At 37.9% G+C, this 13206-nt stretch overlaps 1 protein-coding gene across 7 annotated transcripts in view; it reads left to right on the top strand.

Annotated features, from left to right (window-relative positions):
* The first annotated feature begins 103 nt into the window (after positions 1 to 103).
* The window catches only part of APAF1 (apoptotic peptidase activating factor 1), a 78915-nt gene continuing 65812 nt past the window's right edge, over positions 104 to 13206 (top strand). For 6 of the 7 annotated variants that reach the window (XM_057741302.1, XM_057741301.1, XM_057741300.1 and 3 more), the window contains exons 1-5: positions 104 to 518; positions 2860 to 3038; positions 3173 to 3362; positions 3999 to 4196; positions 12400 to 12583. In XM_057741302.1, the coding sequence (XP_057597285.1) occupies positions 2901 to 3038; positions 3173 to 3362; positions 3999 to 4196; positions 12400 to 12583 (710 nt within the window). In that variant the 5' untranslated portion in view covers positions 104 to 518; positions 2860 to 2900. Of the gene's footprint in view, positions 519 to 2859; positions 3039 to 3172; positions 3363 to 3998; positions 4197 to 12399; positions 12584 to 13206 lie in introns of those variants that run through there. The other variant, XM_057741303.1, reaches the window with a different exon arrangement.

Genomic DNA, 13206 nt, shown 5'->3' with positions numbered 1-13206 from the left:
CCTCGGTCCTCCCTTTACTGGAGCGCGGCGCGCCAGAGTGGGTGGGGCGGAGGCGCTTTTTTTTGTGCGCGCGCAGGCACAAGCCCGAGTCGGAGCGCGGGCGAAGGCGGCCGCCTGCGGGGGTTCCGGGTGTGTTTATTTGCATGCGCGGGCCCGCGCCGTCCCAGCTGGGCGGACCGGCAAGTTTTGACTGCTCGGCGGTCCTGAAGCCGAGAGGTTGGCTTTAGTTTTGGCGAAAGGGGTGAGGAGCCGGAGGTGAGGAGTGTGGGCCGTCAGCGACCCTCGAGGACTTGAAGTAGCCGCGGCGACGTCGGGAGTGGCGCCGGGCTCCCGCTCGGGCGCGGCTGCAGCCGGAGGGAAGGAACGACAGCCCGTGGCCTGCCTTCCTTTGTGTCTGGGTTGGAGTCCTCACCTCGGCGCCCTGGGACTGCGTGGGCCGCCTGCGGGGGTGACGCCTCCTTCTCCGCAGGTGGGAGGTTCCCGGGGGTCTTCAGGTGCCCCCGGCTGCGGAGGCTCAGGTGAGGCACCTGTGAGGCCCCGAGCCCTGATTTTCCTTTCGGAAGCCCCGTTGCCTCCCCTCATCCCCAGCTTGATTTCCCAGTCTGGGCCTGCGGGGCTTCTGTTCCCAGTGAAGACCCTGGTGGGAAGGTTTGGGTAAGTTTGTGCCTCGCTTTTCTCCCAGAACCGGGTTCTTTGGAGGTTCAGTAGCCAATTTAAGAGACTCAGAATTCTGGGTCGAGGAGCAGTTATTAATTATTCTGATACTGTGCCAGGAAGAGAAATTATCTGAAGAGGAAGTGGTCAACTATTAACGTTTTTCCTGGCTGAAACTGTCCTTTATATTTCACAAGTATGAAGAGTTGTGACTTTACATGTTGATGTGGTTACAGAAGGTGGGACACTGAGAATTTGTTCAGAATATTTCAATGTGTGCAAAGTTAAAGACGTGTAAAACTTATCTTTAGTTTTAATAGGGCTAGGTAACGTTGGAAATTAGTTTCAGCTGGTCAGAGAGTGTCTATCGCCTTAGCTATTGGACATAACCTAAAAAGTTCATTTTTGTTTTGTCACATCGAGTTTTATTACTGAAAAATTAAGGGACGTTGATGTTTAACTTGAGATCATAAAAACATTATTAACATTTAAGAACTACCATAACCTTGATCCTAATCATAAATTTCTTTTATCGATCAGTTTCATGCCAGTACTGGGCATTTTGTGAACCTTGACAAGCATAGGCAAATGCTCTCTTTACCTGTGTTTGCAAGTGATACATTCGATGGTGCTTTTTATAGTCATTATTGAAGCTTAATGATTATCACTCTGCTTCTGTGTGCTCAAAGTTACTTGTGCTTATCTCTTTTCACTTAATGCTTCATATTCTAATTGTCTATTTTTCTCTCCTACCAGATTGTGAATTCCTTCAGGGGTATGACTTAATCTCTGTGGATTCAGAGCCTAACACATAAGAGGGGCTCAAATGCTTATTGAATGAATACATTAATAAACACATTTAGACACTCACTATAGTACGCTGGATAGATTCTGTTTAAAAATTGCAGACATTCTGATCTGATTATTATACCCATTGAAAAATTTGCATCATATTTGAAATAAAGTGTGTAAGAGCCTAGAGTGTTATACTGTGAAGAACTTTCTCTTTGTGCTCTCCTGATCTAAGAAATGACATCAGAGGGTATTTTCTGTCGCTTTGTCATACTTAGCAGCTCAGCTGAAACAGTGGAGTAAGCACAGGAGAAATGTGTTTACCAATAAAGACCTACCAGCTGACACCCATGTTGAGTGAGAAGCAATACTCAATACCAAGAATGCTCTATTTAGTCTTATGATGGTAAAGAAATCAAGAAGTTTATAAATATTATGACTTCAGTATGGTCATGTTTATAAAATCTTAATTAACTTGAAGGCAGTTTTAAAATTGTGCAAATAATAATGTGTATTGGGAAAAAATTAAGACAGTATAGAAAAGAACAAAAAAGAAAGGGGGAAACATCCCCCCCAAATTTTGCTACTTAGAAGTAACCCAGTTTGTTGAACAAACCTGTAAAAATCTCCCTATGCATTTATATGAGACCAACACATATTTTGTGCTATGCATGGGATCGTATTTAAAATTTTTTCAATCAGCGATGTGTCATGAGCACCTTTCCATGTCAGTATATAGAGATCTGTCTTATTTTAAATGGCTGTATAATATTCCAGCTTATGTACATATGCTAATTTTTTTAATCCATACTCAGAATGATGAGCATTTCGATTGTTTTAATCTTTTTATCTTTCCTAAACATTCTCTATTAACTCTATTTTTGCATATGTATATGAATATCTCTTTGCGGTAAATTCCTAAAAGTGGGACTTCTGAGTTAAAGAGAAAGCTTACTTTAAACATGTCTATATCTTATATTGCCTTCCAGAAAAATTGCATCCACTTTGTACTCTGCTCAGGTATCTTAAAAGAATATCCATACCTCACACCTTTGAAAGCATTAGATTTTGTTTATTTTAAGAAATCTTTGCAGGACTTCCCTGGCAGTCCAGTTGTTAAGACTTCACCTTCCAATGCAGGGGGTGTGGGTTCAATCCTTAGTTGGGGATCTAAGATCGCACAATGCCTTGTGGGGAAAAAACCAAAACATAAAACAGAAGCAATATTGTAGCAAATTCAATAAAGACTTTAAAAAAATGGTCCACATCATAAAAAATCTTAAAAGGAAGACTTTAAAAAAGAAAAACTTTGCAAAAAAATCTTATTTTCTTTAGATTTTTCTTTACCAGTGAGGTTATACTTCTCTTCATATCACTGTTGGCCTGACAGATATTTTTGTGTTTTGCCTGTAGCTCATGGTTGACAGCTCAGAGAAAGAAAAATTTGAGGGAGGATGGATGCAAAAGCTCGAAATTGTTTGCTTCAACATAGAGAAGCCCTGGAAAGGGACATCAAAACATCCTACATCATGGATCACATGATTAGTAATGGAGTTTTAACAGTGTCGGAGGAGGAAAAAGTGAAAAATGAGGTAAAGCCCTCTGAGGCAGTCTGTGCTTTCTTAAAAATTTTTAGAATTTATTTCAAAACTTATACTTGTCTCCACTAATTTATGTTGCAAATATATTCTTTATAGTATACTAAACTGCCTTTTTTTTTTTTAAGCCCACCCAGCGGCAGCGAGCAGCCATGCTAATTAAAATGATACTTAAAAAAGATAATTATTCCTATATATCATTCTACAATGCTCTACTACATGAAGGGTATAAAGATCTTGCTGCCCTTCTTCATGGTGGCATTCCTGTCGTCTCCTCTTCCAATGGCAAAGATTCAGTTGGTGGAATAACTTCATATGGTTTGTATCCATGATAGCTTCTGTCACAATGGCTGCGTTGCTGTAGTTTTGTCTTATTGTAGATGGAGTCTACTGGAGAAACTGCTCAGTTCACTGAAAAAGTTATAGTTTAACAATTACAGTATTTTTATTTACATCTATGGTACCTCTCATTTCCTTGCCCAGTGAACTATCTATTGTTGAGGTAATAATATACATACTCTAATTTTTAGAGATAATAGGACAATTTATAGGGCTTTATTTAAGTTCTCCAGTTTTGTGTTTATCAAGTTCAAGCATAGGAAAGAATAAGAATCTTTACAAATCTATATTCTTGAAAGCAATTCCATATTCTTTCCTTTACACTGTATTAATCTTTAATATGAGAAAAAGATTGGAGAGTCAGGAATAGGGTGAGTAAGGGCAGATATATATGGAGATTTTCATTGTCTTTAGTAATCTTGAAAGATGTATGTTTGCTTTTGTTCTGGGTATTCTGAGAAATCAGAAAGTTGAAGTTAATATGCTAGCCACATTTTCTTCTCTTGGAAATTCTGAGGCTGAGGCCTCAGCCTTATTCTCTTTGGTTTTTATGGTTTTACTTCAGTAACCCTTTTGAAGTTCTCTTCATTATGCTTGTTTTGTTTTGGATTTCAGTGAGGACAGTCCTATGTGAAGGTGGAGTACCACAGAGGCCCGTTATTTTTGTTACTAGGAAGAAGCTAGTGAATGCAATTCAGCAGAAGCTCTTGAAGCTGAGTGGTGAACCGGGATGGGTCACCATATATGGAATGGCAGGTTGTGGGAAGACTGTATTAGCTGCAGAAGCTGTTCGAGATCATTCTCTCTTAGAAGGTAAGTTTTGACTACCATTGCTGGCTAAGAAGATACTATTTAGGCATTGCATTAATTTCCTGTTGCTGCTGTAACAAATTACCAAAACTTTTGGCAGCTTAAAACAACACAAATTTATTATCTTGTAGTTCTGGAGGTCAGAATACAAAAATACTCTTACTGGGCTAAAATCAAAGTGTCAGCAGTGCTTAGTTCTTTTTGGAGGCTCTAGGGAGAATCTTTTTCCTGTATTTCCCAGCTTCTAGAGGTGGCCTGCGTTCCTTGACTCATGGTCTGTTTCCCCATTTTCAAAGCTGGCAGTGCATAGCATCTTCAAATCTTTCTCTCTTCTCTGGTCTTTGCTTCTGTCATCACATCTCTTACTCTGACTCTGACATTCTTGCCTCCCTCTTGGGGGGCCCTTTTGATTGCATTGGGCCCACAGGATAATCCAGGATAATGTCATCTCAAAATCCTTAATTTAATGGCATCTACAAACTCCCTTTTGTTGCGTAAGGTGACATATTTAGAAGTTCTGTGGAATAGGATGTGGACATCATGGGGTGGGGGTGCTTTTCTCTGCCTACCACAGGTGATTACATTTGAATTTTATTTTCTACCTTGCCTGTCACACTTAGGCTTGACTAGCCAGACACATAAATTCATGTATTATCAGATGGCACTTATTATCACTCGAATGAAGCTAGTTCCTGTGTGTCTTAATTATTGGGGGAATTGTAGGGTTGAAAAAGTATCTTGAAAGGTTGTCCAGCTTTTATCCCTGCCTTTCAACAATACTAGACTTACAGCTTCCTGTCAGTTGAGTGTCTATTTTCGCATAGAGTGATGTAGGGAAGGAGATTGTTGGACACTCAGTTACACTAATGACCATCCCAGTGGGAGATTCTCCCATGTATTTGGCATCCTGTATTAAACTATTAATTCCACTTCTGCAGTTAATTCTATCAGTTATTTATCTTTAAAAATAAAAATCTTTAGTAACTTGTCTATTTTATGTGTAATCCCAAGAAAAAGAAAAATTGGGAGTTGACTGTAACAACCAGTAGTTTTTTGCAGTCAGGCTTTATAGATTCATTTGACATCTGGCAACTGATTTTCCTTGCTTCAGTTATTCAGTAAACGTTTGAGAACCTATTATGGATCCTGGCACTGTTTTGGGCAAAAGGGATCCAAAAAGAAGACTGTGCATCTAAGGAATTAACTTACGGTCTGGTAGGGGAGGCAGATATATAAACAAATTATGTTATATGTGATAAACTGAACAGTAGAAACAAGTGTAAGGTACAAAGTTAGAACAAAGGAAGGAAGCTTTCTGTCTGAGGGAAGAAAATGAACAGGATAGGCTTCCTGAATGAGATGACATTTTAACTGGCATTTGAAGGAAGAATGGAAAGAGTTTGCCAGGCAGACTGGGCAAGGATGGGAGAGTAGAGAAGGAGGGAAGGGTATTGTGTAGTTACTGGAGTGAGGAAGTGCATACAGTGCAGAAGAGGATTTAGGACATTTGGCAGGTGTACTGCTGACCCTAAAGAGTCTGGTAGATTCTCAGGGTATTCCCTATCAGGAATATAGCTTCCTCAGTCTTTGGTTGCCTCTATCTATTAGTTCTGGGGAATTTAAAAAGATAGTTCCTGACTTCTAGTGGTTAATAACTTTTTTTGTTGTTTATAATATATAATCACCAATTAAGATAGTTTATGAGATGACAAAAATGAATGGAATAAATAGCAAGCACCTGAGAGATTTAGAAAGATGGAGGCTAGAGCGCATCTATTTGCACACACCTGGTTTTAGTTTATACTTCACAGCCCTTGTTAACAGTATTGATCATACTCTTGTCAGAAGTAGGCCTAATTCCTAAACCCTGGTTTTTCTTCTTTGTCATTATAGAGAAGTTTCATGGAGCTCAGAGCCATGCAAATCTCAGGACCAAGGATTTACTTATTTATTCTGCCCCCCCCCCCCCTTTTTCTCTTAACCTCTCCTGCAAAGTTGATCACCAAGGATATTTCAGGATAAAGTGGTTTAAATTTCTTTAGTGTGAAGAAATGGCATTCCTTTCACTATAATGATGAATTTCCTTTAAAATATTTATAATATACCAGTTTATAGAGTTAAAAATATGCTCTTTAAATCAATTTAAATCACTGTATTATTGGGGTGACTTTTTAATTTTAGGGGTTAAAATTGACCGACAGCTTATGGAATTAATTACGCAGAAATCATATTGTATAAATTGTGGTCTTGGAATAGATTTTAACCACTTTGTTTTAAGAATGTCAGAGATGCTAGCAATTGTCTAGTGCATGTTGAGCTTAATTTGTATCCCTTATAAGCTTTTGTGAGATTTCAAGTACAGAGGATTGAGTAAATCATATTCTTTAGTTTACTGTCCATTATCATATTAGATCTAAGACTTCTTGCTGTGTTTATTTCCTTTAAAAAATTTCCTATTCTCATTTCCTTCCTCTAAAGGAAAACACTCCTGTGTGTCTCCTTTACACAACTACAACACTACTTCATTTCTGACACCAGATATGTGAGTTTTCCACATATCCAGCAATTCTTCATCACCAGTTGGGTGTCCTGCAATTTAACTTACTTCTGACACCATCTATCTGGAGATAGCATCAGATCCCATAGGTTAAGGGTTCAGTCCTACAAGACTGCCTCCCCAACCCATTCAGATGCCAATTGCCAGTCCAGGTTGTTACCTGTGCTTCTGACAACTACACTTATTAGGTTAGTGGTTTATTATACAAGGATAAAACTCTGGAACAGCCAGATGGAAGAGACGTGTAGGGCACGGTATGTGGGAAGGGGTGTTGAGCTTCCGTGCCCTATCTGGGTGTATCGCTCTTGCTATGTCTCCGTGTGTTCACCAACCCAAGTGGTCTGTGATTCTCTCCTTTTAGGTTTTTTATGGAGTCTTCATTATATAGGTATGATTGATTAAATCATTGTGCATTTGTGGTTGAACTCAACTCCCCTCTCCCTGGAGATCTGGAGGGTGGAACTCAAAGTTCTAGCTCTAATCCCCTGGAACCAGCCCTCATCCTTAGATTATCTAGGGACTTTTCAGAAATCATTTTATTAACGTAAATGCAGGTGTGGTTAAAAGGGGTTTGTTATATGAATAAGGTAAGACACCATTTCACTTTCATACTCAGGACCTATTTCAGGAACTGGGAACAAAACTAAGTAGTATAACAAAAGATGCCCGTAAGGCTCTTATATGGGAAATCACAAGGATTTTAGAGCTATGTGCCGGGAACAGTGATGAAATCCAAACATATTTTTAATCACAGAATCACACCTCCCCATAGGTGATCTTTCTGATGTATTTAATGTATATTTTTTGTAAATGTATGTATAATGTATGTTTTCTTGTAAAATGTTTGTTTATATGTAAATATTTTAAATTTACATTAATGTTAAAGTGTTAAATTATTTTCTTCTGTTTCTTATCTTGCTTGACACTATATTTTTAAGATTTATCCTTGTTGTATGTACATATTTGTTACACCTAATTGCTACCCTCTGTGGGGTGTATCCAGTACATTTTATTGTTCATTCCCTAGTTAATAGATATGTAGATTGTCTCCAACTGGGTTGAACTTTTATAAAAATGAGAATTTCTTGAGTATATGTAGCTAGGAGCATAATCACTAAGTTACAGGACATATAACTATCAAGTTCAACTTGCCCCTCCAATCTGTGCATTCCCATCAATAGCGTGTGAGGGCTTCTGTATCCTCACTTCCTTAGCGACACTAGGTATCATCCAGCTTTGTAGTGTTTGCCAGGCCAGCAGGTGTAAAGTGGTATCTTTTAATTTGCATTTCTCTGATAACTTGAGTTTGACCATTTCTTCATAAGCTTTTTAGCCTTTTGGATTTCCTTGTTTATAAATTTTATTGATATCATTTGTCAGTTTTTCCATTTTGTTGCTTTTTAGGAGTTTCTTGTATATTCTAGATAGTAGGGCTTGTGCTTTTAGATTTGTAAATACTCCCTCCTTATATCATCTGTGTTAACTTTGTCCAGGATATCCTTGAGAGAAATCTTTAATTCTGATGTAGTCAAATTAATCAGTTTATCAGTTTGTTTTTGCCTTCTAATTTGTGCTTCCTGAATTTTCTTAAGTAGCCTGTTATAGTCTTACCATTCATATTTAGCTTTTTAATCTATTTGGGAGTCTGCTTTTGTAGATCTACTAGTTCAAGAGCAGATACTTTCCTAAAGAGTAGCTACTTTCCTAAAGAGATTTTTTTTTTTTTCCTCACTACACGGCATGCAGAATCTTAGTTCCCCGACTAAGAATTGAACCCATGCCCCCTGAAGTGGAAGCGCACAGTCTTAACCACTGAACCACCAGGGAAGTCCCCCTAAAGATGAGTTTTAGTCTCTGGAGTTAATTTCCATTCTAAAATATAGAAATATTATATTTTTGCTGTTTAATTGTAGTATAAAACCTTTTTTCTTTTGAAAGTGTAGGTAACTGTACAGGTTACAAACTGCATTAAAACAGTGGTTCCTACAGAAATTTTTTTATCTTAGGGTGGTGTTTGGTATAAATTAAAGAGTACTATTAAGTTCTTAACTATTTATGCCTATGCATTTTTAGGAAACCCAGTTTTCTTTTGAAAGTGAGTTTCCTAAAACCCACGTTATTTATTTATTTATGGAAATTATAAAGAGTTGACGTATTTTTAAACCATCCACACAATTGTATTTAAGTGCTGAGTTTTTAAAGCATGAAAGTTTTCTCCAGAGGCTGTCTACGTATTTCCTTTCTTCCCAAGATTTCCTTAATGCTATTAGATTATTAATTGCTACCTGGATAAACCTCATGTGAAAGTAGGATGGGTTAATTTTCTCTGAGTAAAGGCAGTTTTCCTCTGATTAAGTTTCTCTGAGTGAATTCGAGGTATAAGCCTCATTCAAGGCTAAATTGCTCCCTCTTGTGCCCATAGTCAACATGGGTAGATGTTTTCTGAAATGTGAAATTAATGCTCCTATATTTAACTGTCATATTGTGATGGTAGGAGATTTGCAGATCAGCTGGTCTTTTTTTTTTTTTTTAAAGCTGATAGTGTTTTATTTTTCTTGCGTATGAATAATGCCCTAATTTAGTTTTAAATTTAGGTGAGAAAGACCTTTGATGTAAATAATAGGTACTTAAATTTAAATCTAAAGAGTTCACTAGCCAGTTGTATCAGGATACTTTTTTTGTCTTGTCTTTAATCCTGGGATGATTTTTAAAAATCTTAAATAGAAAGCACAAATTAAAGAAAAACTCCTTAGGAGCAACAGGTGGTTTAAAACTGTGTTTTAAATATTACAGTATTAGAATTTTCATTTAAAAAGAAGTAAAGTTGTTTTCATTTGCCTTTCTCTCCTTTCTCCTAAATTCTTCACCAGAGGTATTCATGGTTAACAGTTTAGAGTGAGTTTTTCCAAACTTTTTCCTTTGCATTTACAAACATGTACACACACACAACACAGCTGTAACACTAAGCAAAGCCTCAGGGGTTTATGGTTTCATAACTGTTGACTTCAGCTGAAGCAAGCCTAGAGAACTTCAGGAAGCTTTCAGGAGTAAAGAGTAGGACTTGTTTACCTTCTTCCAAGACATTGGCACTGGTAATCAAACCGTGCTTCACAGCTTTGCCTTAACTCACTTACTGCAGAGTCCTCTTTCTTCTGGTCACTTGCTTTCTTTTAGATTCTCATATAGTTACTACTCAGTTCATTGCCAAATTCTGATCTAGGTCCCCTCCCCTCATTCCCAAGCCTTGGCTATACCTTCTAGACTTCTCTGTGATCAGGAAACTCCTCTATATCATCAGCCCTTCTTAGAATGTTTGCCTCCTTGCCTTATGTGAAACTGGGCAGTTTCCTGAGGATACCACCTTCCCCATAGTCTTCTTCAGTGGTGTGGCAGCTTTTTCCCCTTTCTTTTTCACATACTTCAGCGTCAGGAAATGGGTGCATGCTGTCCTTGCTCTCTGCTGCCTCATCCAGGCCATTAATACTCCATTCTCCAGTTAAATTCTTTGTCCTTTGAGGTTCATTTTTTGATCTTTCCCCGTTATGTTACTGCCCTCTTGTTCATTGATGATTGGAGTTGTTAGTTATAAATTTAAGCCCTTCTCCTGTTGGCACTGTTAGTGATTTTGATATCTGTGTGGATGAGTCATCAAAAACCTAGGCCTCTCAGTTCCTTGATTTCTTGATCTGCCATGACATTTTCTTCACTCCCCTTCAGCCATATAATTCACTGATCGCAGGCTGGAACCTGGCCCTTGGCATTACCAGAAACGACACCACTTTTGAAATCTTGATGTTAAATGTTCTGTTCCACTCTTTGCCTACCTCCATCTATTCTGCTTTTCAAGTTCACTACAGTTTTCTGACCTGTCAAGGCTTATCCCTTAATTCTATAATATCCTCACTGTTTATCCCATCAGCCCCCTCTTAGGCTTGGGTCTAGATTTTTATCACCCATTTTTTAATTGCTCCTCAGCACTTATTCTTGGCTCTTTAGTTCTCTCCTTATCTTGGGTGAAAGCTCATTCCTTCTCTGTGCTAGGAGATGGAGTATGTATTCCTCTTGCTCTCCATTGTTTCGTCCAGGCATTATTTCCTTTCTCCTTGCCGAAGAGAATCACCCGAGTTCCAATTTAAATTCATGATTATAAGTCTTGACAATTTTACTAGGTTCATTTAGTGGATGTGTAACCATTGTATTGGGGTTTGTACGGTGCAATCAGAAAATAACTTTACTCTTTTTCCCTCATTACCTATTCTGAACTCTTCTCTGGGACTGATTCTTCACCTGCCTCGTACAGGTTCAGAGTATCCAGGTCATTTCAATAATTAAAGTGTCAAGTCCTGGGAATTCCCTCGTGACCCAGCGGTTAAGACTTGGGCTTTCACTGCCGTGGAACCGAGTTCCATCCCTGGTCTGGGAACTAAGAGCCTATAAGTGGCCAAAAAAACCCCAAAAAAACCCCCCAAGAACGTAAAGTCCTATTTAATACTCTAAACTTCACTTATATATAATGTTTTCCTCTTTCTCAATTGCGCCTGCCTCAGGCTTTGGAAGCCTGCAGTGGAAGAGGAGATTAAGATGGACATTGCAGGTTGTTTCCTGTTTTTTCCTGTTGCACACAGTGCTGCGGTGAATATCCTTGTGGAGGCAGAGTAGTTTAGATGTGGAGCATTGACACTGGATGTTTGAATCCCAGCTCTGGGATTAGCTGTGTAACTTTGCACAAATTACTCAACCTTTCTATACCTCAGTTTCCTCATCCATAAATTGGGAACAATTATGGTATTTGCTTCATAGTCTACTCTGAGGATTAAATGTAGATGAATATGTAGAACTCTTAGAAAAGTGTTCAATAAATATCTGTCATAAATAGATCTTTGTGCATATGTACAGATATTTCTTTTAGATGATTACATTTTTAAAATAGTGATTTCTTTTTGTACTTAATTATTTGTGAATGCCAGTAAATAAGTTGCCTTCTGGTGTGATATAATTCATCTTTATATCTGTTTTTTGCTTTTTCTTATACTTTTATGATCATATAATATAAATCTTTATGGTTAATGTCTAATGCTGCTATTCCGCGTATTTTATACATAGGGACCCCTTTGCATTTTTGCATAGTCTATGAAAGCTTAAGACTTTTGGTTCCTGACAATATGTGAGTAAAAATATGTACTTTAAGATATGCTGTGGCTTAGTTAACAAAAATGATGATGACAGCTGACAGTAACAGCACTAATAATGTCTATTCTTATATAATGCTTACTGGTTCAAAGCTTAATATTTATAAGCTGCTCTCAGATCCATATCACTGATAATCCTGTCTGTTATAACCCTTTACATTTAGTAGAGCAAAATCACATATTTTATATTATTTCTCACAGTAACTAATCTGCTTGTCAGACAAAGATTGTGAAATTTTGTTTGGTGAGATTTTACTGATAAGCAGCAGATTAACTCCAAACTTCAGTTTCTTCACATCTTCAATTTTTCTTAGCTTTGGGCTGTAAAGCTCAACAATAACCCTAAAAGCAAGATGTGATGAGATCAAAGATTAGAACTAATCTGCTGCTTATCAGTAAAATCTTTCGAAGGAGGACTCCTATTCAAAGTCCTTAAATTTGTTATTCTTTTCCTCATCAGTGTGTTTCCCAGGGGGTGTGCATTGGGTTTCAGTTGGGAAACAAGACAAATCTGGGCTTCTGATGAAACTACAGAATCTTTGCACACGGTTGGATCAGGACGAGAGTTTCTCCCAGAGGCTTCCACTTAATATTGAAGAGGCTAAAGACCGTCTCCGCATTCTGATGCTGCGCAAACATCCAAGGTACAGATTGATGGTCGTAGTTAGTTGGTGTATGAAGTCCTAGTGAGACCTAACTACTGACATCTTGAGAATATCATAACCTTTTCTTGCTGTTGGGTAGAGGGTTTAAGAAAGAACCATTGCTTTTCTGCTGTTCTCTCTCTTGTATTAAGAAAAGTACCTGCCACTGGCCTTTGCATCATACCTGTCATGTTCTTTCTTGTGTACCATTGTAGGCCCTCAAGAAGTATTTCTTAAGTAGGTGAGTTGGTGAATGGTCTTTGTTAAAAAATGCAAACTTTTTACCCTGAATCCATTATATCTAATAGATTAACATAGAACAAGAGACAGAATAAATGTAGGCAACTTGTGAAAGAGTGATTCAGGAAGGATTATTTATTTAATGGCACCCTTCTATTGTGTTGTCTTAGTTTTTGGATATACATGTTACTCTTTTATTTCCATGTACTTTAAGAGTTTGTTTTGATTATTTCAATAATTAATTAATTTATTAACTAAATACCATTATAATTATATAATTATGTGCTAGGCACTATTATCAGCCATTTTATAATTTTCATTAGCCAAAGGGAGACAGCAGCCTAATTGCTGCCTTTGCTAAGAGTTAAGGGATTTAGTCAACA

The sequence above is a fragment of the Hippopotamus amphibius genome, chromosome 7 (genome assembly GCF_030028045.1).
Source record: "Hippopotamus amphibius kiboko isolate mHipAmp2 chromosome 7, mHipAmp2.hap2, whole genome shotgun sequence".
NCBI classification, from domain to species: domain Eukaryota; kingdom Metazoa; phylum Chordata; class Mammalia; order Artiodactyla; family Hippopotamidae; genus Hippopotamus; species Hippopotamus amphibius.
This window is presented reverse-complemented; position numbering and strand designations above follow the sequence as displayed.